We start from the raw sequence: 26,084 nt of genomic DNA, 5'->3' as shown, positions 1-26,084 counted from the left end.
CAGCTGGTTGTTACTTTCTATACATGCAGAGTAAGTAGTTTCCATCTTGGGAGGAGTGCAGATGTTAAAAGTCAACCAGTATGTTTGCTTCATGATTATTTCCTATAAAGGACAGTGAGCTTTAAAAAACCATGTACATTTGAACTTGGAATGCATGATAGGACACTTTTATAAGTCAACTTCTCTTTCTAGTTATCAGGCTGTTGCCCTCAAATGGGCAAGGCAGTAGCAGATGGCCTCGGTGGAAGTCTTAATTCCTTTGATTTGTGAATTTTAGTAATTAAAAACTACTTACTCACTAATTCAAGTGTTTATTGAATACCTACTGTGTTAACCCATTGACCAGGCATGAGGAATTTAAAGCAAAATAAGAGATTGGCATCACAGGACTTGTTGGTTCAGCATTCCCAGAAGCATGAAGTAGCTGCTCAGTGGCACTGAATTCCCCGCCGTCTTGGCTTTTACGTGGTCTTGCAGAGGCCTGTGAGGCAGCCCATTCCTCAGCAGACTGAAACTCCAGCCTTTATAAAGCTGCTACCCTGCTTGAGCAGGAGGCATTTGCATTTCAGGCGTCTGTGGTCTCCTGGGATATATATAGAGTGTTCTGCTAGCACGTTATTGAGACAGCATGAACAAAGTTCCTGTATGCCCCAGCTAGTTAGAAAACCGCCCCCCCACCCCGCCAGTGTCACAGCCAAGCAATGAGTCCAGCCTGCTCTCCAGAGTCTTTCTCTAGGTATATATGGGAAATTGGGCTCCCTGAGAAGTAATAGTACTTTATTGTGTTTAACTGAGAGAAAGGCCAATAAGAGGTAGTGTCTGCTGTGAATCAGTTGATTTGTTTTTTAAAATGCAGGTGAGAGACAGTCAAGACAATATTTTTGAGCATATATCTCCAACTTACTCATTTTTTTACTGTATTAGTATGTTGTATATTATAAAACATTCAACATATAAGCAAAGCTTATTAAAAGTATGAAGGATATTAAAAGTATGAAGGGATGTACTGATAACTCCTGTATTCCAGTAGACCATCTTGTGTGCTCCCAGGCACATGTGCTCACTTTGGAGATCACAGCTCAGAGGGAATCTCTATCCCCATCAGAACACCTCCCCGCTGCCCAGTAGCTTATTCCAGAGATAAAGGAAACAAAAGCACCCTGAGGATAGTATCTGCCTTTGGTCCATTCTCTGCCAACCCTCATTGCTCTGAGCAGACACACACAGTTGTGATTTTCAAACATTTTCCTTTTCGGCCCTGTTTTCATTGTGAAAGGTCTTTTCGTTTGGCCTCAGAAGTCCCCTTTTGTAGGAAATAGCAGCCCTCTGCCACTCTTTGGTGATCTTCAATTAGATGCCAAAATTCAATGTGAAGTGAAAGCTATTGACATTTTACATGTGGGCTTGGCCCCCATGGGTTGTTTGCTAGAGAACTTTCTCACTTCGGTGCTTACTGGTTGTCCTAGAGGAGTCTCTTCCTCAGTATCTTTACGTACAGCTTAGCTTGCCTTCCTGGAGGAGGGCGTGAGAACTGCGGGGAGGATGAGGATGGGGTGCTAAATATTTCACCTGGAAAACTCCATACAGAGATATGGAGACCGGGGGGCCTGGGAAGTACAGTGGGTCCAGACAGCCCAGAGGGATGGTAGGCAAAAAGATGACAAACTCAGGTGTAGCGCCTGGAATCCAGGAGTTGGAAATTCGGCCCTTTTTTGGCTCTCACCTTTGCTGGAGACTCAGATCGACTCTTTGTCTACTGCCTGTTCTCTGCTGACAATGGTGGTCAGTTCCAGGAAACCATAGTCCCACCACTTCCAGAAATGAGTCCTTTGGTCTCACTCCACTGACTGAACAGGCCTAAACCAGCCTTGGAAGCTGAGGTAAACAGAGACAGTACCATGAGTAGGAGACTCTGGGGGCATTTGGGAGGAAAATAGGTTTGATCTTGGTTAGTAATAGTGATATGTGTTTATTGTGTACCAGGCATTGTGTTAAATGCTTTACAAAGGTTATCTAATTTGATTCTTAAAACAGTCTTGCAAGGCAGATAACTTAGTTTCATTTTACATGTGAAGAAACTAAATCTAGGTTAAAATAACTTGCTTGCCATCACAGCTGACAGGTGGTAGGCTGAGATCCTAACCCAGGTTTGTGACTAGTCAGCCTCCTGAAACTCTTGACCACTCAAGCTTGTTTCCTGATTTTTAAAATTGGGCTATTGTCTACCTCAGAAAGTGAGGATATAAATAGGTTTGTAAAGGGTCTTGATTTTTCATTTTTCCAGAAGTTTGGGTATCATTTTTATTTTACAGTTTTTGAGTGAGATAATCTTGGGTAGTCACCTGCAACTGGCATGCTGGGTGCTGCAGAGGTGGGGAAGACCATCTGGTCTCTCAGGAGCTTAAAGTCTTGGCGCAGGGGCTGGGGGTGTAGCGGAAAGCGGGGCAAGGGGGTGGCAAACAAAAGTCTCAGTTCAGGGTATCAGGATTGAGTCCTCTTTTACCAAGAGGCAGGAACCACTGTGCTGCCATCTCCAAGGTTGATGGCTTTGATTTCTTTCTTACCAACCAGTGGGATAATTGGTGTTGGGGACTCAGGATTGAGTAGAAATCAGTTGGCTCTTCTGGATTCCAAAGCTCTTGAGTCTGAGGATGTCAAAGGTAGGGGCTCAGCCCAAGCAAGCCTCAGTGGCAGGAACCTAGAACCTGAGGGAAGCTAGTGCAGTGTCCATCCCCTTTCAGATAGTCCCATAAAGCCATTCCCTGTCCGCAGTCTGATTTCTGAGACTGTTTAAGGTCTTCTAAAGGCTTGTCATGGTTGGCTGGTGTCCTGGACTCCCTGAGAAGAAGCAGTTAGGACACATGGTTCTTCCAGCATCTAGAGGGTTTTCCGGAAGCGCTCAACTACTTCTTCGTAGTCATGTTCTTGATCATCTGCAAAGGAGTCCAAGTCAAAGAGGATCTTTGGCCTTAAGCAGGTTCCTTCCCCCACCTTCCCACTTAAGGGCACACTTCTGTGCCTGGACAGGGAAGGAGTTGGTCTGAGTGTTCTAAGGTCCTTGCTAGCTGGGAAACTATAATTTGTTCTGATTGAACAGTTTGCAAACATTTCCCCTATATGCCTTGGGGTGAAAGAGGAGCTCATTTTCCTTGCATGGCTCTGGGGCCCCTGGGAGGGGGACAGTGGGGACCCTTCAGCCTAAGCCCATCTCATATAGACCTGACCATCCAGCTGGGACTGTAGAAGGGTCTGCTCAAGGCAGGGCTGCTGAATGTTTGGCCAGCAGTCTCAGAGGGGTGGAGAGGGAAGGGTAGAAGCAAGGACAAGGATGAACAGGCTGACAGGACTCACGATCCAGTGTGTCGCACTCAGTGGGCCTGAGGCCTTTGTGGACAGGAATCTTACTGTAGGTATTTGATCTATCTCCTGTGACCTTTGACGGGGTCTTCATGTTGAGTTTTGGCAACAGAGGGGGTTGCTGCAGTTCTGAGACTTGAGAAGGCTAAATGGGAGGGGAAAAAATACAGAAGTCAGCAGGGTCCATGGCATGTAACTTCCTTCAAAATCATTTCCTCTGCCCCCATCCCTATTTCCTTTTCAAGTTAGGGCTTCTCAGGACCCCAGGGGTTTTGGCTACAAGCACATGACATGTTCTTTGGTAGGGGAGAAAAGGGCCAGGAGGAGGGAGAATGCGGTTGGGGGCTAGAGACAGTGTCCCCGAGTTTCTCCACATAGGCGTCTGGTTAGTGTCCTTCACATCTGTTGCTGAAGGGGGAAAAAAGCAGTCCTAACGCCTCTGAGCAGAGTGCGAGGGTTGAGAAGAGGACAGAAGGAAGAGGGCTTTTATTGAACTCCTATCTTGTGCCAGATGCTATATGCATATCTGCCCATTTGATTCTCAGGTGATCCTGAGTCATTGGTTCTGTCTCAAATTTACACATGAGAAAACGGGCTCAGAGAGAGTGCGCCATGTCAGACCTTATACAGGGACTCCCTAGGTGGGCCAGGGCTCAGGCCCAGACCACGTCTGTCACCTCTAAAGCCAGTGCTCTTCGCCCTGGCTGGGTAGTTCAGTTGGTTAGAGCATCATCTCAATGTGCCAAGGTTGCAGGTTGATCCGTAATCAGGGCACATACAAGAATCAACAAATGAATGCATAAATAAATGGAACAATAAATTGATATCTCCTTCTCCGTCTTTCTCCTCCCTCCCTCCCCACTTCATTTCTAAAAATTAATAAAGAATTAAAAGAGAAAAAGAAAATGAAGCCCATGCTCCTTCCACCACACTATCCTTTGTAGAGCAAACAGTACTGCTCCCTGATCAGCAGCAAGTACTGATGCCCAGAGAGGACAAGCTGCTGGATCAAGGACAATAAGCAGGAACTGGGCCCAAAGTCACTTTTATCAGGAACCAAAGCTGGGACAGGTCTCTGAATTGTTTGTACCATATACTTTACAGCACTGATAGGTGTCTCAGTCTATGCTTTGTCCTCTTAGAAAATGACTGTTCTTCCTCTGCAGACATGACCCCCTGGGCCTGAGGTGCAGAATTCATCTTTTAACCTTCCACTGTTGTCCCACTACCTGCCTACACAGTACCAACTATGAGCAGAGCCTGGTAGTCCGCTGCTCAAGTCATGTGATCACATCTGATTTCAAACCCCAGCTCCCCACTTGGTACCCGTGTGGTCTCGGGTAAACTGTTTTACCTGCCTATGCTCATTTCTTCCACAGTACAAAGGGATGACATCAGTTCCCACCTCAGGGACAACATGGGAGCAAGGTGGGGCAACGCATGCAAGGTGCCTGCCACAGGGTATGCACCCAACAGTTAGCCGCTAATGAAACGGCACCAGAGTGCTGTTTGCTCAGGTTCACTGGTGAGAAAATGGCTGCTCAGAGACCAGGTCACAAAGGGAATAAACTGACTACAATTCAATCTTTATGTCTCTGACTGGTTCTTTCCCCCTTATTTTGATTCTGTTTGGTTCAGTTCAACCCTCACTGGCATTTTCTCTGCCCACTTAGGGATGGGTGAGGTCCCTGCCCCCATAGAACTCTCACTCTAGCCAGACACTTGGTCAAATCTAAAAGATAAACTACATGCCCCCCCCGCCCCGCCCCTCCAGCTAGGTCCAGCACGCAGTGTGAATACACCAGACGGACGACTCTGCCTAGGAGGAAATCTAAGCTGAGCCTTGCCCTTGAGCCTGAAAGACAGACCCTGCCTGGCTAAAGGGCTGATGTGTATAATGTGCTGAGGCAGGAGTCTGGGATGGTGAGGGCCTTCGGGAGCTCTTCTGAGACTGGAGTGTGAAGTTCAGAGTTGGTGGGGGAAGACGGGCCTGAAAGGTGAGACCGAAGTCAGTTGATAAAAACCCCTGGATGCTGTGTTAAGGGGGTCTGCACGCTCCCCAGCAATGGGGAACCACTGGACGTTTCAGAAAAGGGGGCCAAAACCCATTGGTGACCAGGGAAGGATTTGGAAGGCCATTCTGACAGTTGTGAGGAGGGGTTGAAGAGGCTGCAAGAGAGTTTAGGTAAAAAATAATGAGTCTTGGAACTAGGGCCTGACATCAAGGAGAGCAAAGAGGCAAAGCACAGTGAACTTGGAGTCAGAATGCTTATGCTTCAGGCCTCTTGTAACTGTGACACTGGGTGAATCTCAGGGCCTCTGAGTTCTCATTTTCTCAATCATACAATATGGATAATCACACCAATGTCACAATTGTCAGGATGGAATAAGAATAACAGGTGCAAAGTGTGCAGGTTTATAAACTGCAAATCCTACACAGTTGTAAAGAAGTGTGATGGCAGACACAGGAGAGCTGCCAGACTTGCAAGGACCCTAACTGGTGAACCCACCCCCACTACCTTTGGTTATATCCATACCTTGACGCTTCTCTCCTGGCTGCTCTGTTTCTTCTCGCTGAGGTCCTGACGCTTTGGGGGCCGGGGTGGGGGGCCTTGGCACTCTAAGGCCGGTAACTTCCGAAGGTGATAATAGAAGGCATCTGTCAGCTCCTCCACTGTGGCTACGGGGAGGGGCCCGGCTGGCTGGCCTGGCTGCCCCTCGGCCTCCACAATAGTCAGGTCCAGCCACCGGGGAGGGATCTGGAAGTACATACCAGGCTTGGAGTCCAGGCTGACCACCAGCAGGGGTTCCGTGATTATCTCCTCCAGCCGTAGGCCCGGAAATAAGGGCAGAGGGTCAGCAGGGTGCCTGGTGTCCTTGGTCACCACCTTGACCTCACAGGGCAGTGAGAACTGGGCAGTCAGATCTGCCAGGCTATATCGCCGGCCATCACTCATCTCCTCCACAAAGCTGCCAGAGAAGTAGAGGGGCAGCACAATCTGTTCTTGGTCCTCTGCCTCCTCACACTCTTCGGCCTCCTCTTCCCCAGCCTGGTCACTGAGCCGATGACACATCAAAACGTCTACGTCCCTGCCGTGAGACCCATGGGTCTGACCAGACCCCAACACCTCCAGCCTGTCTCCCATAGCCAGGGAAGTGAACCCAGGGATCTCCTCCTCACCCACACAGTCCTTCATGGCCACCACCCGGAGTGGCTGGCCTGGCTGCAGAGCACCCAGGAGGTCGTAGGCTGTGGAGAACTCTCTTGGCCGTCGCCGCAGCTTCCCCTGGTAGGCTCCAGAGACCATGAAGTATCTGGGCACTTTCCGGCCCTTGGTTGAGGCCAGGACCCACCAGGGTGGCGAAGCCAGGCCATGGATGCAGAGCTCCTGGCCTTTTTGTAAGGAGCCCACCCATGGGCTGAGGAAGACCCGAGGCCCCTCCGGAACTTCCAGGATCTGTGTGGTCAAGGGGAAGGGGCCTCCCCGTGCCAGAACCTCACTCAGCAGCAGCGGTTGGATGAAGTGGATGTGTTCTGAGGAGGCTGTAACATCTTCCACGTCAACCTCCAGGGTAGAAGGGATGCTGACAATGGTCCTGCGCACTGTGGAGGGCGGAGGTCAGCTCAGTGGCATGGCCACATGCCACCTCAGCGGTGTACTCTCCAGCCCCAGCAAAGAGAACTGACTTCTTTCCTGTTCTTTCCTACCAGCATTATCCTACTGTACCAGATTCTTTAGCCACTCTTGCCTTCAGCCTCTTTCTTTTTAAAGTTATTTTAGAAAGCTTTAAACATTTATAAAAGTAGAGAGACTGGTATAGTGACCCCCATGTACCCAGCTGCAACACTGAACTCAAGGCTCACCGTTAAAGTCTACTTCCATCTATCTCTTTCCCCTCCACTGAATTATTTTGAATCAGAACAATCATATCACGCCATCTGTGACTGTTTCAGTGTATACCTCTAAAACAAGGGATGATTAAAATTTAAAACATAACCACAATGTCATTACTACATTGAAATAATAATGATTACCTGGTAATTTCTTAATATAGAATGTCCAATCAGTTCAACTGTTTTTTAAATTTTAATTGAATTTTGAATAATTTTATAAGCTGCCTTTCTAAGTCCTTCCTAGATTTAAATAAAGAGATAAAACCAAATCAAGAAAAACAATGACTAAATGACTGTGGGCAACTTGTTTCCTCACTAGATTAGTACCTGGTGCATAAACTCAAAGAGTGATTGTCTGAGGAAAACTGGCCCGTCTACTGTGTTGTCTGATCCATACTGCATGGAAGATGGAGCAGGGCGTATCCTCCCCATTTTGCAGATGAGAAAACTGAGGCTTTAGGAGGGTGGTGATGACTTCCCTCAGGTCACACTGTTGGGATTTTTGCTTTGCGCCAGATGAACTGATAATTGGTTGAAGCTGGGAGATGCAGGGGTTCTTTGTACTGTTTTGGTTTTCAAAATGCTTCATGGATTACCTGAGCTGCCTCATTATCCAGCACAGCCTGCCCAGCCCCACCCACTATTAAAACTCCTGGCTCCCCAGACTGTCCCCTACTGCCCAGGGCTCTCTGGGAAAGAGTGAACTTCAGTTTCTGGGAGGAGATGTTCGGGATGAGCCTAAAACATCTTTTACCAGAAAGCAAGAAAATCTATTCAAGACCACCAAGGTATGTCAAAAGCATTTAGGAGCCAATTTGAAAAGGTTCCCATTGGCCAAAGCTGAGATAATTTATTTCAATAAGAATAACAGTTTCAGCCCTGGCTGGCATGGCTCAGTGGATTGAGCATTGGCCTGCAAACCAAAGGGTTGCTGGTTCGAGTCCCAGTCAGGGAACATGCCTGGATTGCAGGTCAGGTCCCTAGTAGGGGGTGCATGAGAGGCAACCACACATTGATATTTCCTCCCTCTCTTTCTCCCCTCTTTCCCCTCTCTAAAAATAAATAAATAAAATCTTTAAAAAAATTAACAATTTTAGTGGATTGGAACATTGAAAATATTTCTTTGTGAGTTCATAATGATTTTAAAAAAACAAACCCTAAATAATCACCCATTGAAGTTTGCTAAGGAACAAACTCATTATTTTAAAAACATTGAAAAAAAGAAAAGTTATTTCTTAGTCCTCAGTGCAGGCTGGTGGCAGGGTTGGTGACACAGAGGTAGAACCCGGCCAGGTCTGTCCAGTTGGAGGCCAAGCCTGAACCGAGGTGACGAATGGCACCCGGGGACCTCTGCACATACAAACAATGGCCTGTATACCCTGTACAAATTGTAACCAAAGAATAGATGAGGAGAGTTTTCTCTTTATGTAGTTGCCCATGAAGAAGGAATGATAGGCATAAAATATCACCACTGCAATTTCTAATACAATCATGGATCTAGGAAGTGGTCACCAGCAGCCGCTCACATCACACCGGCCCATCCATTGTGTTATTTGATCTACACCACATGGCAGGGCTGATGCTCGAGTTAGTCAGGTTGGTGGCGGACACAGACTAGAGTGGGGATTCCTTGCCCCATACCTCGCATGACTATGAAAAACTGCCTCTTTCATCTTTTCAAGCCTCTAGAGCTAAGGGCCTGTTTACAGGTGTATACAAATCTAGAACTAACACAGTGTGCCTGAGACTGCTCTCCCTAGAAAGAGGCCTGCCCACAATGTTGGTTTTGCCTGACATGCAGGGGTGTGGATTTGGGGAGGGTCCCCACCATCCTGGTTAAGAGTGGATCACTGCGCCCTGGCTGGGTAGCTCAGTTGGTTAGAGCATCATCATCCCAATATGCCAAGGTTGCAGGTTCCATCCCTGGTCAGGGCACATACAAGAATCAACCAATGAATGCATAAATAAGTGAAACAACAAATTGATGTTTCTTTCCCTCTCCCTCTCTTCTTTCTGTCTGTCAAATCAATAAATTTAAAAAAAAAAATTTACGGGGGGCCCTAACCTGGTGGCTCAGCTGGTTGGTGCATCAACTGGTGCACGAAAATGTTGCAGGTCCAATTCCTGGTCAAGGCACATATGGGAGCAACCAATAGATGTTTCTTTCTCTCTCTTCCTCACTCTCTTTCTCCCTTCCTCTCTTCCTAAAATTAATAAACATATCCTTGGGTGAGGATTAAAAAAAAAAAAAGGAGTGGGTCACTTCCTAAACTATAAACAATGTGATTTAAGATGAACACCTGCTTTCCTTCTGGGAGTCTGGAATCTTGGTACATGCCAGGAAGCAGGTGCCTGCGTGACCAGCCCCAATGAAAGTTGTGGGCAGAATCTCTCATGAGCTTCCCTGGTAGACAACACTTCACATGTGTTGTCACAACTCAGTGATGGAGGAATTAACTGCCCTGTATGAGTCCCTGGTTTCGTTTGGGCTTCTCGACATGTACTTTTCCCTTTGCTGACCGTGCTGTGTCTTTTCGCTGTGATCCCTCATAGCTGCGAGTCTGACTGTGTGCCGAGTTCTGTGAGCCCTCCCATTGAATTGGGCGAACCTGGGCGTGGCCCCTGGGCCCACCCAATGGGAAAGTCAGGAAATGGGAGCAGGTTAACAATCCACAAAGGATGCTGGCAACAAAATCCAAAATGTGAAGAAGCCCACAGGACAAATAGCCTACTCCCTTCAACATAGAAATTATAAGGAAAACAAAAATGGGGAACCTACAGATTAAAAGGGACTTAAGAGACATAACAACCAACAGCAATGTTATGGACCTTATGTGAGCCTTGAGGTGAATGAAATAAAAAAATGTATGAGACAGTGGAGGAAATTCAAACACCAGATGGGTGTTACCAGCATGCGGGAAATAGGAGTTATTGTTCACTCATTTGGTGTGATGATGATATTGTGTCTTTTAAAAAAGTCAATGAACTTCTGGTCAAGATGGTGGGGTAGGTTAAAGGGGTACTCACATCCTCCCACAACCGTATCAAAATTACAACTACAGAATAACCATCATTCAGAACCACCTAAAATTAGCTGAGTGGAAGTCCTACAACTAAGGATATAAAGAAGAAGCCACATTGAGATTATGACCTTGTGCCTGAATGGCTGGACAGTGTGCAGAAAAATGGAGAGCTATTTTATTTGGAACCGAGTGAGGATGAAGAAGAAGGCCTCCTTCTTGAGACAACCGTCATGGACCATGTCAGGTTCAGGGAAAATAGGATTATTATTGAAGATGATGGCTACAAAGATGGAAAAAAGTGTGAAACCGAACTTACGTGGTTTACCAAAATTTTAAAAAGTAAAAGACTTTTACACAAGCACTATAATAAAAAAATTAGCAAGAACAGTGGGCCAGTCTCCATTCTAAACCATGGGTCCAGCCCTGGCTGATGTGGCTCAGTGGATTGAGCACCAGCCTGAGAACCAAAGGGTCACCGGTTTGATTCCCAGTCAGGGCACATGTCTGGGTTGCGGGCCAGGTCCCCAGAAGGGGGCACATGAGAGGCAACCACACATTGATTCTTCTCTCCCTCTCTCCCTCTCCCTTCCCCTCTGTCTAAAATTAAATAAAACATCTTTAAAAATTGAGAAAAAATAACCTAAAGCATGGGTCCAATCAGAAAACAGGAGTCGTCCGATGGAAGTACAAAGACGGGAATGTCTCTGTAAACCCCAAAGAGCTAATGGTCCCCAAAACCAAAGAGCAGCTCAAGCTTCTGGAAGTGCTGGTGGAGATCATCCATCAGACCAAGTGGAGCTGGAGAAAAACTGAAAACAGGCCAGTGGAGAGAGGCTTGGGGTCCATGGCCAGGAGGATCTGCCATGAAGAGTGGTCAGATAGTAACTGATACATGCTGCTGCCGAACGCAGGTCCTTGTTTGCGGAGATAGGTGATTAATGATACCCACTTGGGAAGAGATCAAAACAGAATTGCAGCCAGGTTCTCACAGATTAAGGACTGCCTGCCAATATTCGGGGCAGCAGTGAAATCGTTAAGGGCGGTGTACTGCCAGGCACAGTGCTCTTAAACACTTCAGTGTCTTGGGCGGGGGGAAAGTCACATTTTCAAATAAAGACAGTTTTAAAAAAGAAGGAAACATTGGAGTATTTACAGAGAAATGATATCTGGGGTTTGCTTTGAAACAGGTGGGGTGGGGTGGGGGGAGTGGAGTTGAGAGATGAAACAGGACAGTTGACAATTACGATGTTGGGTAATGGAGTCATGGGGTTTGTTATACTCCTCCTTGCTTTGGTATAGAGTTGAATTTTTGTCTAATAAAGTAAATTTTAAAATGTTTTTAAAAACAGGGCAAAGAATCCCCACTTGGCTCTGTTGTCTGTCAGCCATCCAGACCAACTCGCCTCGCGGTAACTGCCAGGGGGCAGAAGCTCAAGCTCCGGCCCCCAGGGAACAGGTCCCAGGTGCCATTCTCTCTGCTCAGGCTCAGCCTCCGACTGGACAGGTCCTCTGCCTCTGTGTCACGAAGGCTGCTCTGCATGCTGCTCCCAGCCGGGCATAGGAGATAACCTGGCAAACAGCTGGGGGTTCACTCCATGCCCTGTGTCACTCTGACAGACGGACCTTAGGGGACAATCCTGCTGTCCCAGAAGCAGGAAAAGAGCTTGTTCCTCCTGAGCAAATGGTCAAGGCTTCACTGGGTAACTCTGTGTCCCAGCTGCTAGGTGACTCACAACCCAATTTTGCCCAATTTTATAATACCTGGGACCTTATTCTAGAGTTAAGGTATTTTCCTATCTCCATTGACATCTCATTTCCCACTCTTTAAGAATCTTTATTCTGTTTCTCTGTATACACTGTGTGAGCCACCTGTGGCAGGGGGTCTTCCATCAGAGCAGCTCCCCAGGCCCCCCCTTTCCCTTCCCCACCAACCCCCACCCACCTGTCCCAACAACTCACTGTGCATGATGGCTTGGATCTCATACTGAGGCCTCAGGATCAAGGAGCGCCAGGGGAGGGTGGGGCAGGTGAGGAGGCGGCCCTTCAGGGCTGGGTCCTGTAGGGTCTGCAGCAGGGTCCGAGGGGCACCAGTCTCCAGTTCCCAGAAGGGCCCCTTTGTGGACAGGGGCAGGTGCAGGACCACCACCTGGGTCCCCATGCTCAGCACACAGCGGGCGGCGTGGGTCCCAAGGTACATTTCCACCGCTTCAAGCATGAGGGGCTGCTCTTCAGGGACCACCCTGGCCCTTGTGTCAATTCTGTAGGTGGACATGAACCAGATGGGCAGCTGCTTGGAGTTCTGGGTTATAGCAGAGACCAGTTCCTCCAGGGTTCCATAGGTCTGGGGGCCGGTGAGGGGACTGAAGTGGCCTGTGGGGGACAGCAGAGGGGGTCAGGGTGGGGCAGGTCTTGGTTGGGGCCAGGGCCAAATGTACCAGGCCCCAGGCTGGCCAACAAGAACCCAGTCAGAGTCCCCTGAGGACGGGCGCCAAGAACAGGTCAGCCTCAGGAGTCCTGGGCCACAGGCTGAGAGATGGGAGGCCACGAGTGGCTATGTGTGCATGGCCGGCGAGGGGCAGAGGTGGAGACAGTTCCTTCTGACACATGGGCACAGACACAGAGGGGCTGTTGCCAGGGACAGAGAACAGAACAGGGCGTGCTCCCCAACAGATACCCTACCACTGCCTACTTTCCTACCTCCTGACTCCACCTGCCTCTAATTTTGCCAAATTTGCCTCCAGATACCTCACCACCGCTCCAATGTCACACATCCAATGCCTATCACCCCATCCAAGGGTGGCACCATTGTCCTTCTCTCCCAAACTAGAAACCCAGGAGCCCCTGGCCGAATGAGCTCTGACCGCCTCCTGCCCCGTTAAGTGTCTGCCACTTCTGGATGCTCTCCTCCCTCTGTCCCTCCCCACCCCATCCATTCTTCTCTTGTCTAAACTAACCCCACACCTGGATATAACTTCACTTTGGAGATTTTTCTGCCCAAAACATTCATCACATATCCAATCCAGGAAACATCACACAAACCCTGACTGAGGGACATGCTGCGAAAGCACTGGTCTGGACTCTAAAAACATGGATGGGGCCCTGGCTGGTGTGGCTCAGTGGATTGAGCGTCAGCCTACAAACCAAAGGGTCACCAGTTTGATTCCCAGTCAGGGCACATGCCTGGGTTGCAGGCCAGGTCCCCAGCAGGGGGTGTGTGAGAGGCACCCATACACTGATGCTTCTCTCCCTCTCCCTGTCTTCTTCCTCCTTCCCTTCCCCTCTGTCTAAAAATAAATAAATAAAATCTTTAAAAAAAAATGGATGTGAGGACAAAGAAAGACTGAGGATCTCTTCCAGCTCAATGGAGACTAAAGAAATAGCACAGCTGCCAGATGTGGGATCTGGGACTGGATTCTGGATCAAGGGGAAAAACTGCTACAAAAGACATTGGCAGCCCTGGCCAGGGGGCTCACTTGGTGGCAGCATCGCTGCCACACGCCAAGGTTGCGGTTCGATCTCCAGGAGGGCATGTACAGAAAGCGACCAAGGAACACATAAATAAGTGGAACAACAAATCGATGTTTCTCTCTCTCTAAAGTCAATAATTTTTTAAAAACTATACCAAAAAAAGAAAAAGACATTATTAGGGCAACTGATGAAGTTTGAATACAGACGATGATTAAACACTAATATTATATCAATATTAAATTTCCTGAATTGTGTCATTAAACTATAGTTTTGTGAGCAAATGTCCTTGTTTTTAGGAGATACACTAAATATTAGGAATAATATTTAGATGTAAAGGGCATCACATCTGCAATTTACTCTCAAATGGTTCAGGAGAAATATATACATATATACATATATAGTAACGTTCATATGTATGTATAGTATATGTGTAAAAAGAGGAAGAGAAAGAGAGAAAGCAAATGTAATGAAATGTTTAACAATTAGTGAATCTGGATAAGGATATTCAGTAGTTCTAGCAAGTCTTCTGTAAATCTGAAGTTATTTCAAAATAAAAACAAAATTCTCCAAATACAAAATAACACACACCACTTTCATATTTGAAACCCTCATTGGCTCCTCAAGGCCTTCAAAATAGAGACCAAAGCGTGCCTGCGCCCCACAGAGGCCCTTTCCGTCTGATTCCCGTTCCCCCCGGCCCCCCGCACCTGGAGCCCCTGCTGCGCCCATCCCATCATCCCATCTGGGCGACTGCAGTGACTCGCGCTAGGAACCAGCACTCAGAGGGCGCCTGCTCTGTGCCAGGCCTTCTGCGTGCTTCACGTATGGCAACCCGACGTAGCCTCACATCAAGCCTGGGTAGTTCCATCACAGAGGAGGAAGCTGAGGCCCAGAGATATCGCAGGAAGTGGCCGAAGCCACCGCTAATGGTGGCAGAGCAGGATTCCCACCTACGCTGTTGGCTTCAGCATCAGGCCCGCAGTCCACCACACTACACACCTTCCACAATAACTGAGTGACAGGTGTTTCTGGAGCCACAAACGTGCACAGGCTACTCCCTCTAGCCACTCCCACTAGGGATCCTTCCTCCAGCCCAGGGGCCACCTCCTCCAGGAAGCCTGCACAGGCCCCTGAGGCAGAGCCCCCTCTTAACTCAGGCTTCCTCCTACTGTTGCCCTCCTTTCACTGCCGCCATGAGAGCTCCCCATCGGCGAGGGCTGCCCTGGTTCATCCTGAACCCCACAGCCCAGCCCCCAGCCCAGGGTCTGCCAGATGGAGGGTGTTCATAATGCTTAGCAAGTGAAGGTGTGAGCGAACACAGAGACAGGCATGTGGACAAAGACCTAGAACAAGGAAAATCCCAGGCGAATGTGATCAGAGAGACGGACAGGGATCGGGGGCGGCCAGGCCAGGCTCAGGGTGTCGTCAGGCCACCGGGAGGGCACCCTGAGCCTGGAGGCCACGTGGACGGGAGAGCCGCATGCGCTAACCCAGAGGGGTGGCTGTGCATGCGGGGGTTGGCAAGCCCAGAGGCATGGCCACAGGTGTGCCTGGAGGGTTCCGGGGCACTTGGGGAGACAGAGGTGCCAACCTTACCCTTGAAGCTGGGGTCCAGCTCTATGGTCTGACCTGTCCCTGGGTTCTCGCCGACAACCTTCTGGAGGCGAACCTGGGTGACCTTCATCAGGTCCCCCGTGGAGAGGCAGCACTCATTCCCAGAGATCTCGTAGATGGAGCCTGTGGAGACACAGACTCAGTTTCCCCGTTCAGCAAGGGCCAAGCGGCCTGTGCCTCTTCACCATAAGCCCCGCTCTGCCGCCCGACGCACATGTGCTGCCTGGAACGCCTCTCCCCACCTTTCCCTACCTGACAGCCTCCGGCTCGGCTGTCCGCAGTCAGCATACATGCCACCGCCACCTTCTTCTAGTGCTGCATGTACCCTTCTGCGGTACACTCTCGGGCCTTCTTCACATCCCCGTGCCTCCTAAACTCAGCTCATGGAGCAGGGCTGATCCATCTCAGCGCCACTGCAGCCAGCCGGGCCTGGCCTCTCAATATGTGTTCAAGTCATGATTGGGTAAGTGACCCAGTGATGCCTGTTCCCTTATTGCAGTTATTTAATCGGGCCCAGGGAGGGTCAGTGGTTACCCAAGGTCACACAAAACCTAACACCTGCCCTGGTGCTTTCTTCTTCAGATGAATTAGAGAAAAGGGAGGGCCGCTGACAGTGTGTGCCCTGTAGGCAGGGTTCTGGGCCCTTGGAGCAGCGTCTGAAATATAGAAGTGCTCAGTAGAGACCGCTCTCACACATGAGTGCACAGGCTGTGTCCTACTGATGACTGACAGGAAAGTACAGGTGGGCAAGCTTTGAGGCCACCTGACACCCCCACCCTGACCCAACCCAGGGCACCCCCATCAGGACCCTGTGGAGAGGAGGGCTGAACTAAGACAGCATCAGTCCGGTCAATGAAGATGGTGTGGAGGGAAGCCATGTTTAGAGTATGTGCAGTGTGGAGCAATGACACATAGGAATGTTGCAATCCCCCGAGTGTGCGCAGTACGATGTGCTCAAGGGCATTTACTTTTCTGACGGGTTACACCACCCTCTCAGAGCATGCACAGTGGAGCAATATAATCAACCTGTGCTTGTAGAGGTGGCACAGAACAACATGTATTAATAAGAGGCTGATGCAGCATTGCATCATAGAAGAATATGAAAGCAAAGGCCTTCAGATAGCTGAGATAGCCAAGAGGAGCTGAGGCGGCCGAGAGATGCTCCATTGCTCCAATCGACCTTGCTCTCTAGCTGGCTCTGAAGCCACCGTAGACGCTGTCTTGTAAGACACTGACTGGCTGCCTCCTGGATCAGACCTGATATGGACGCTTGGGACTCAGATTCATTATCCCCCATTTCTCTTGTGTGATGTTATCACTGGTTGTTTCTGAGTGATTATTATTGTTATTAGGTTAGTATGCATTTGGATTGAATCTGCATTAATAAAAGCTGAGTGAATAGCATAGTCACTTGTGTTGACTCATCGTTATGCCAGTTTGCCAGTGTTGCCTGTAGAGCTGATGGCAGTATTGGTGGCCTGGCACCTCCAGTCTGTGACAAAGGCTGGAGTCTGGCTTATAAAAATGACCGTAGCGTGGATACTCTTAAGGTTAGAGTATCTCTGGCAACAGCTGTTCACAATAGCCCTGAGAAAGTGGTGAGAACCCCAGACAAACATTCACAGGCTTGTAAAAACTGTCTACAGTTTCAAGGGTGGGGCTGGTGAGAACAGCTCAAATGCTGTGGTCAGTATTGCATATGCGTCATTGCATTTAGGACCCATGCCCTAGAAAAGACATTTCCCTTTCCTAAAAGAGGAAACTCAGCCTCAGCAAGTTTCCTGAGGCTGCTTGGGTGGCCCAAGATTATAGGTAACAAGAGACTTGAGACTTGAGTCCAGGGTGTTTGCCTCCAAAGCTGCAACTCCTAAGCCCTCCCAAGTGTCCAGGCGAGCCGTCTGTGCCATCGCTATCCCGGTCTGTCCTCCTCTACGCTCACCCGCACCTGCATACCCACATCCATCTTGTTCTTCTCTTAGCCTAACTTCTGTCACTTACCATCACCCGGCTCAGGCAGAATGATGAAACTCAGATATTATGACACAAAGGGAGAAAGGGAGGTTGCCAAGAGAGCAAACAGCACAGATGCCTGCAGGAAGCCCCCACAGGTGGAGTCAGGATTTGAACACAGATCCATCAGATTCCCAAACGGACCTGGCCAGGCCCACTGTATGGTGGCCTGGCCTGTCCCTTGTGTGGCCCTCCATGTGTCTCACCCTCGGTCTAGGACCCACTTGGGAACTCAGAACACTTTTCTGGAAGCTGGTGTGGCAGAGGGAGGGAACAGAGAGAGGGGACGGTATGGCCATGGCGCCCAAGCATTAATTTGCTCTCTAAGATAGGAGCTTCTCCTTTCCCACCCAGCGCCTTGGTTCCCTCTCTCCTCCTCCTTCCCCATTCTATCTCCTGCAGCTCTTCCCTCGCCATCAGCAGCCTGGCTTTCCCATCTGCTGAGCAGCCGTCCCGTCCTCTCCCTTCCACTGCCTGTCAGTCCCTGGCCTCTTGCTCTTTGAGGTAATAACTAGTGACTGAGCCCCCGCCGTGTAAACAACGCAGGCTGCGGCCAGGTGAGCAGATGTGCGGGCACGCACGGAGCAGAGAGCCGGGCAGGCTTCCAGGGTGAGGAGCCATTAAGCTGAGAACTGAAGAGCCGATCAGATCAAGCACTGTCTATCGCCAAGCAGAGGACAAAAGGGGGACGGAGGGGCTGCAGGAAGGCGGTGTAGATGGGTGTCAACGGGGAGCAGGAGGCTACACGGAGGAGAGGGCTGACCTGGCACTTAAGAGTCAAGCAACAGTAGGCAGAGACAAATGTATTTGAAAAAATAAATTAAAAAAAAAAAAAAAAGAAAAGAAAAAGAATCAAGCAACAGCTACAAGCCGTGAGCGCCCTAATGCTGCCTCTCCGCACGGCCCGAACTCAATCACTGCGCACAGCGTTCCCACCCCGCCTAGGTTCCACCCACCCGGGTGGCTGAGCTTATTACTACCCAGATTGAGCGCAGCGCCGAATCCCGCAGCAGAGGCAGCGTCGGGATTCGAAGCTGCGGCGCACTCTCCCGGGCTCCTGGCGCGCCAGCGGCGCCTCTGCCCCGACACCTCGGGAGACGCTGGCCGTGGCGGCGCTGCGCGGCGGGCGACCTCGGCCCCTCACTCACCCTGGAAGTAGACGCCCGAGCAGACTCGCAGCACTCGCGGGAGAGAGGCGGGGTCCAGGGCGCTAACGAAGTCCTGCAGCGGCACGGGCTCCATGGTCCGCGACGATCCCTGGACGTGGGCTGAGTGGCCGGGCGCCCGCGCTCCCGCCGGAGTCCCCGCCCGCGCTCCCGCCGGAGCCTCCGCCCCGCCCCGCCCCGCCCCGCCCCGCCCCGCGGAGGGGAGCCGCGCGGCAGGGGGACCCCACGCCGAGCTCTTGGGTAAGCCATTTCCCTCTGCCATCCCCAGTTTCCGCAACTCTAGAATGGGGTTACAGCACCTACCTGCCACATTAGTGGCACGATTTGGGGCTCGATCAGGAAGCTCTGAGTAAAGAAGAGCAGGTCCCCACGTCTGCAGTCGCCCGTGATGGACCGCTTGGCGGAGGGGAAGATGAAGCCCCAGGGGCCCCCTCCACCCGCTCCCCACCCCTCCTTCCCCATCTTCCTCCCAGGTACCAGGAAACGCGGCGGGCCGGGTACGGTTCTGCTTCTCACAGGAGGCACACAGCCCTGTCTTTGGCTCGGAGGAGGAAGATGCAGTGTCGCGCGCGGTTCCTGAATCCCTCTCCGGATCACCACTGACTCCTCACCTCCGGGGTCCTCTACTGACTGGGAACTCATTGTCTTTCCAGGACGCTGGTACTCCCTGGAAAGTTCTAGTTAAAAGGACTTCTTGGGCGAAAGAGAAATTTACTTAGAAGAGAGGCCACCCTCTTGTCCTGACCCCACAAGAACAGACAAAGCTTTTATATTTTCCTGTCCCTCAGGAGTGAGTCAGATTCACAGAGGTTCAAATCCCAGCTCCTCATCGTGTTTGTTATATGACTTGAGGCAAATCACTTAGATTTTCCAAGTTTTAGTTTCCCTATCTTACTTTGCTGGTTGTGAGGACTAAACGAGATGATAGAGGTAGTACACAAAATGCATCCTTTCATTTTTTTGGCACTATAAAATTAATAGAAGACCTGGCTGGTGTGGCTCAGTGGATTGAGCACCAGCCTGAGAGCCTAAGGGTCACCGGTTCGATTCCCAGTCAGGGCACATGCCTAGGTTGCAGGCCAGGTCCCCAGTTGGGGGCATGTGAGAGGCAACTGATCAATGTATCTCTCTTGCACATTGCTGATTCTCTCCCTCTTTTCCTCCTTCCCTTCCCCCTCTCTAAAAATAAATAAATAAATAAAATCTTTAAAAAAGTAATAGAAGACTTCCAATCAGGAAAAAGAACGTTTAAAAAAAAGGAATAAACTCTAAAGACACAAATAAAAAGAGGACATTCTTTTTCGACCACCCAAATATATTAACTACTAAAATTTGCTGTGTTTCTTTCCACTCTCTTCTGCCTATGGGGTTTTTTTTTTTTTCCAATTTTTGATTTACAGTAAAGTTGCAAAAATAATAGAGATTCCCATCTATCCCTCAGCTAGTTTCAAATTCCCCCAATGCTACCATCTCACATTACCATATCACATTTGTCAAAACTAAGAAACCAACTTTGCTGAATTACTGTTAGCTAAACTGTAGACTTTACTTGGGTTTTATCTGTTTTTCCACTGATGACCTTTTTCTGTTCCAGAACCTCATCCAGGATCCCATATTGCATTTTGTCATCTGTAACACTTTCTCAGTTTTTCTGGGTTCTTCTCATGACCTTGACAACCTTCTCATGACCTTGACAACCTTGAGGAGCACTGGTCAGTTATTTTGCAGGAGAATCTCCCTTAATCTTTTTTTTGCCCTGATGTTTTCCTCATGACCATCCTGGAGTGATGGCTTATAGGGCCTCTCATCACATCCTCTCAGGGGGACACATGGCATACCACATGACTTCTCACTGTGATATTAACTTTGATCACTTGTTAAGGTCGAGTTTCCAGGTTTCTCCACTGGAAAGTTGCTGTTTTCCCCTCTCCATACCCTGTTGTTTGGCAACAAGTCACTAAGTGCAGTCCACCATCATGGGGAGCTAAGCCAGACCCTCTGGAGGGGAGAGCAACCAAATAAATTACCGGGAATTCCTTGGTAAGAAAGATTTTCTCTTCTCCCCATTTATTTATTTATTTATTCAACTATTAATATATGCTAGCATGAACTCGTGCATATTTATTTTACACTCTTACAATCTAACCCTATGTTATTTAATTTGTTGCTCAGATTATTCCAGCTTTGTGAGTTCCTTCAGGTGGGCTCCTGGGTGCCCCTGCCGGGGCCCCTTCCCTCTGCTCCCAGAGCATGTATGTCCTTACTGTCTGGTGCTGCGAGAGGCTCCGGGCTCATCTTGTCTTGTTCCTTCCCCAGCCCTGCATTTCTCCCAGAAATCCTGGTTCCTTTTATTAGACAACGATGTTCAGGAACCATGGCCTGGTCACTGAGAGGGCTCCTTCCCACTGGGTAGCCTATTATTTTTGTTGTCTTTTTCTTCTCTTGCTGAAACATTTAGAGACACAACTGTGTACCCCAGGACCCATCCCTCGCCTTCAAGGAGAAACCCTTGGGCGATAATACTCAGAAAATTGCAACTTCCTTCCTTTCACTGGGACTTTACCTCGTAAGCATTTCCCCCAGGTTACTGAAACTAGCAGGCAAAAGCCTACTATGACGGATATAGCAAAACTATTTACTTGCCATTACAATTTGCAGTTATATGTTTATGTATGTAATTACTGCCTTAATAATTGGCAGAATCTCCTCAGCAATTAGACAGTTGGCTTCTGGGAGTCAGAGACTGGGGAACCAGATTCCTTTGCTTCCCCAGTGTATTGCACAGAGCCTGGCACACAGTGGGTGCTCAATAAATTAGCATTGAGACTCACAGAATAAATGGGTGAAAACTACTTTCTTTGGACAGGTTCCAGAAGTGAAATTTCCAGGTCAAATGGCAGGATGGTTTTACAGCCTCTAAGGGTGTGTTTCATTGGTGCTGAAAGGCTGCTGATCCTCCCATGAATGTGGTAAGGTGAGGAAGGAGCTGAGATGAGCAGAGCACAGAGGCTTGCCAGCGCCCCAGGCCCAGAAGGAGGGTCTGCTAAGCAGAGGAGATGAGACAGAGGGGGCATTTCTACATGTTTCCAGAAACATCAACAGATGTGATTCCCTGAGCGTGTACTCTGAGCTGACCTTGTACAACCATTTGCTCATTTAATTCTCCCTACAAGCAGGCAAAGCAAACATTATTATTTCCACTTTACAGATGTGGAAACTGAGGCTCAGAAAAGTGAAGGGACTTCCCTGAGACCATGCAATCAGAAGTGGAGATGCTAGAATTTTAACCCAGCTCTGCTGAGCTTTTCCTGCAGGCCAGAGAAATGGCAATTCTTCGTTTCTTCTCCCTGTATGAGCATTTCAGCAGACCGTATAAGTCCGGCAGATTTCTGCTCAGCCCAGTTTTGTCTAGAATTGTGGTAGAGGATGAGGAAAAAAAAGACAGGCTTTGGAAATAGAGCTGGGCTCAAATCTGGCTCCTCTACTTCCTAGCTCTGTGACCTTGGGCAAGTTCCTTAACTCCTCTGAGCCTCAGTTGCCTCCTGTACAATGGGGAGTGACGGGAGCCAGGGCGCTGGTGAAAATGAGAGTGTAACACAGGCACATGGGTGCGTGCTGAGCGCTCAGCCTCATGTCGTATCATTGTTATGTCCAAGGGCCTCCCGTGACTCTGACATTTCCCTGAAATTTAAGATGTCATGTGCTTTTCTCATCACCCTGCTTTCTGTTTTAGGAAAACAAGATTCTGAGTGGGAAACAATCTTCCCTGCTGTTGCACAACATGCAAATGGGGGAACTGGAATTTAAATCTACCATTGCTCAAGCCCTTTCCACTTCCCCAGATGGGAGCCCTGGTCTGGATCTCCATGGCGTCTTAAGGGCTGAGTGGTGTAGGGAGAGGGAAGCTCGAGTTTCCAGAGAGGACGGAGAAGTGGGGTGGAAAGGAGACCTGAGGAGGCCACAGGCAGCAGCCCGGAGCTGGAGTCCTCATTCCACCCCGCTCCGGTCTCCATCAGAGTTTTTGGAATCTGAAGGTGAACAGTTCAGGGCCTCCTGTAGGCAGTGACCGGTCAGAGTAGCAGAATGATGTGGGGTGACTGGGAACAGGTGCTAGGCCCTTGCCAGCTGTGTTGGCACCATACAATGCACTCTTGTAAACAATATCTCATGGCCTAGTGTTTCCCAGCAACATACCGGGGCGGGGGGTGGTCCTGCATTAGTTACCTACCCCCTTCCAGGAGGGGAAGAGGCCTAACATTGAAACAACATGAGATGGCGGTTGTTACAGTGACTTGATGTTCACTTAAATGTCCAATTCAGCACATTGGTCTAATGCGGTGGAAAACACGCCAGCAGTCAGGAAGGTCAAGACCAAGATGCGGGAGAGATGAGGAGAGTGCCCCAGCTCCAAGGATGAGTGGTAACAGGCCGAGGCTTGAAGCCGTCTGTCCGCTGGCCCCTCACGCCCGTCTGTGCCCACGGCCTGGAGAGTCCCCTGATGGCTGCTCTGAGGTAGCCTTGAGAAACGTGCTCTTTCACAAGTCCCAAGGCAGTCTGTCACGCAAGGATACTTGGGTGAGAGGGCGCCCCACCAGAGCAGACGCACAGCCACCCGGGGGCCTGACGCTCTGGTCCTTCTCCCTCTCCACAGCTGCCCTCTCCCTGGGGGAGCAAGAGCCCACCTGGTGCCAGAGCCTCCAGCAGAGACAAGTGCAGGACACTCACAGAATGAGACCAGAAGCCCTCCCACCCTGGGAACCGTGGGGGCTTGAAAGGCAATATGTTGTCCTTTCTGTTTTCTAGATTCCCCCCGACCTCCTCCCCGTCCGCTGCCCCGCCCGTTTACAAACAGAACAGTTCTCTGCCAAGGACCCCTGAGACCGCGTAGAGACAGCCTGGAAGGGGGCTTCCTCTCCTCGCAGATTTTCCCTGGGGGGAAAAAACCACTTCTGGAAAAAAAAATATTCAGTATCTTCAAGAAGTTGAGCATGTCTGGCTGTAAAGTTTCAAGGAACTAACTTGTGCTTTGGTGAGATGGGAAAGGGAGCATGGAGCTTTCTTGCATTCCTGACCTTGTGAAGCAGGGAGCAGACAGAGGACTCTTGGGTAGGGAGGAAAAGAAAGGAGAGGAGAGGAAAAGAGAAAGGAGAGAATAGAGAAAAAGAGAGGAGGGCAGGGAAGAAGAGGGAATGAGGAGCTTCGGGAGCCTGCAGGGTTACCCGGAGAAACTCCTACAGTCTGAACCCAGGGCCTCCGGGAAGGCATAGAGGGTCAAGATCAGTAGGCATGGCCGCTGAGCTGAGGAGGGCTGGTCAGGCCTAGGAACAGGCCAGGTCCCAAGGGCAAGCTGAGGGAGGAGTAGGACCACAGCACAGAAAGTGAAACTTTTGACCTTGGGCTTGGAGAAGTGGTTTTGAACCCAGAGAGATATTTACTCCTCCACTTTCTAAGTGAACGGAGTGGAAGTTGAAAGTGTGTGTACATCTCTCCCGGAAGGGACTTCAGCTCCTGCATGGCTGGAACAGAGAAAAGGAAGTGGGCCCAGGTCTGCGAGTAGGGGTGAGGCTTTGAGCTCCAGCACTTTAAAAACCTCTGCGTAATTTCTAGGTTTGAGGAAGTAGCTAGGCTTTTTCAGCAGAGGTTTCACAAATAGTTATCTGTTTCTGAAACTATGAAAAATAGAGTTACCATATGATCCAGCCATCGCACTTCTAGGTATATATTAAAAAATAATTGAAGGTTGCCCTGGCTGGTGTGGCTCGGTAGACTGAGTGCCGGCCTGCGAACTGAAAGGTTGCTGGTTCAATTCCTGGGCATGGCACATGCGTGGGTTGCAAGCCAGGCCTCCTGTTAGGGGCATGCGAGAGGCAACCAATTGATGCTGTTTTTCTCCCTCCCTTCCCTTCTCTCTAAAAAATAAATAAATAAAATGTTTTTAAAAAAATAATCGAAGGCATGATCTCAAAGAAATATCGGTATACTCACGTTCATAGCAACATGTTCACAACACTCAAGAGGTGGAAGGAGCCCAAGTACTCATCAAAAGATGAAGAGATAACAAAATGTGGTGTATTCACAGAATGGAATATTACTCAGCCTTAAAAAGGAAGGAAATCCTAACACTTGGACAACATTAATGAAACTTGAGGACATTATGCTCAGTGAAATAAGCCAAAAGATGAATACTGTATGATTCCACATATATGAGGTACCTAGAGGAGTCTCGTCAAAATCATAGCGACAGAAAGTAGGATTATGGCTGCCAGGAGCTAGAAGGAGAGAACATGGGGAGTTGGTGTTCAATGGGGACTAAGTTTCAGGTTTGCAAGATGAAAACGGTCTGGAGGTTACTTGTGCAATGATGTGAATGTACTTATAACACTGCTGAACTGTACGCTTAAAAAGTGGTTAAGATGCTAAATTTTATGTTATGTGTACGTTATCACAATCTTTGAAAAAAGTTACCTCAGGCTGTTTCTAACATCTAATGCACAGCATTAGTTATTCCCTAACAATGATCTGGCTGGTACTGAGGTCCAGATTGTAAATAATGTTCCCCCTAAACTTGGAAGCATGTCTCCATGGACTTGCAGTAACATGTTTGCTATTGGGAAGTCCAATATCATTCTTATTCCAGGCCCTTTGTGTGTGAACGTTGGGAGCCTTCTCTCTGTTCCCAGCGCACTATTTCACATGCTCAGCTATCTGCAGGTCTCCATTCTTGCTTCTGGATACTGGCAAATTTTTTTAAATCTGGAGACTCATGCCCCTCAGTTCTAGAAACTTTCTTGTTTTTTCTCTCTTTCAGGAGTTCCTTTGAGTTGTATGTTGTACCTTCTGGACCAATTCTTCATCCCCCTGACCTTCTCTTCTACTTTCTAGGAGATTTCATAGACTTCTTCTAACCATTCTATCACTTATTTTTTTTTAAAGATTTTATTTATTTATTTTTAGACAGAGGGGAATGAAGGGAGAAAGAGGGGGAGATAAACATCAATGCATGATTGCCTCTCACACACCCCTCACTGGGGACCTGGCCTGCAACCCAGGCATGTGCCCTGACCAGGAATCAAACCGGCGACCCCTGGGTTCACAGTCCAGCACTCAATCCACTGAGTCACACCAGCCAGGGTGAGCTAACATGTTCTTGATGACTAGTCCCACAGATCCCCATGTTGGACAGGAAAACAAGACAGATGCTGTCATGAAAGTTCTCATTTTGACCCCATCACCTCTGATTCTCTTTTTTTAGTTGATTTTTTTAGAGTGAGAGGAAAAGGGGGGAGACATCAATTTGTTGTTCCACTTACTTACGCACTCATTGGTTCTTCTTGTATGTGCCCTGACCTGGAATCAAGCCCTCAGTCTTTGTGTATCAGGGTGACACTCCAACCAATTGACCCAGCCAGGACTGATTCTTAAATTCATGTTTATGACGGAGCAAAGTAAGTATTTTCATTTCTGAAGCTTCAGGAGAGAAAAGACAGCTCCTTTTCATCTTTTGAGGTTTATTTTCATAGCAGTTGTTAATTAGGAAGATTTTCATTCTTA

At 49.0% G+C, this 26,084-nt stretch overlaps 1 protein-coding gene across 1 annotated transcript; it reads right to left on the bottom strand.

Annotated features, from left to right (window-relative positions):
* Window positions 1–1,864: 1,864 nt before the first annotated feature.
* THEMIS2 (thymocyte selection associated family member 2) lies at window positions 1,865–18,609 on the bottom strand. The gene is made up of 6 exons (XM_054571506.1): window positions 18,516–18,609; window positions 15,340–15,480; window positions 12,235–12,645; window positions 5,895–6,961; window positions 3,352–3,502; window positions 1,865–2,933 (listed from the first exon to the last, which is right to left on the bottom strand). The coding sequence occupies exons 1-6, from the start codon at window positions 18,607–18,609 to the stop codon at window positions 2,878–2,880; spliced, it is 1,920 nt and encodes a 639-aa protein (XP_054427481.1). The 3' UTR covers window positions 1,865–2,877.
* Between the last annotated feature and the right edge of the window lie 7,475 nt (window positions 18,610–26,084).

Source organism: Pteronotus mesoamericanus, unplaced genomic scaffold, assembly GCF_021234165.1.
Source record: "Pteronotus mesoamericanus isolate MK-2021 breed Mesoamerican mustached bat unplaced genomic scaffold, CSHL_Meso_final contig_221, whole genome shotgun sequence".
In the NCBI taxonomy this organism is placed as follows: Eukaryota; Metazoa; Chordata; class Mammalia; order Chiroptera; family Mormoopidae; genus Pteronotus; species Pteronotus mesoamericanus.
This window is presented reverse-complemented; position numbering and strand designations above follow the sequence as displayed.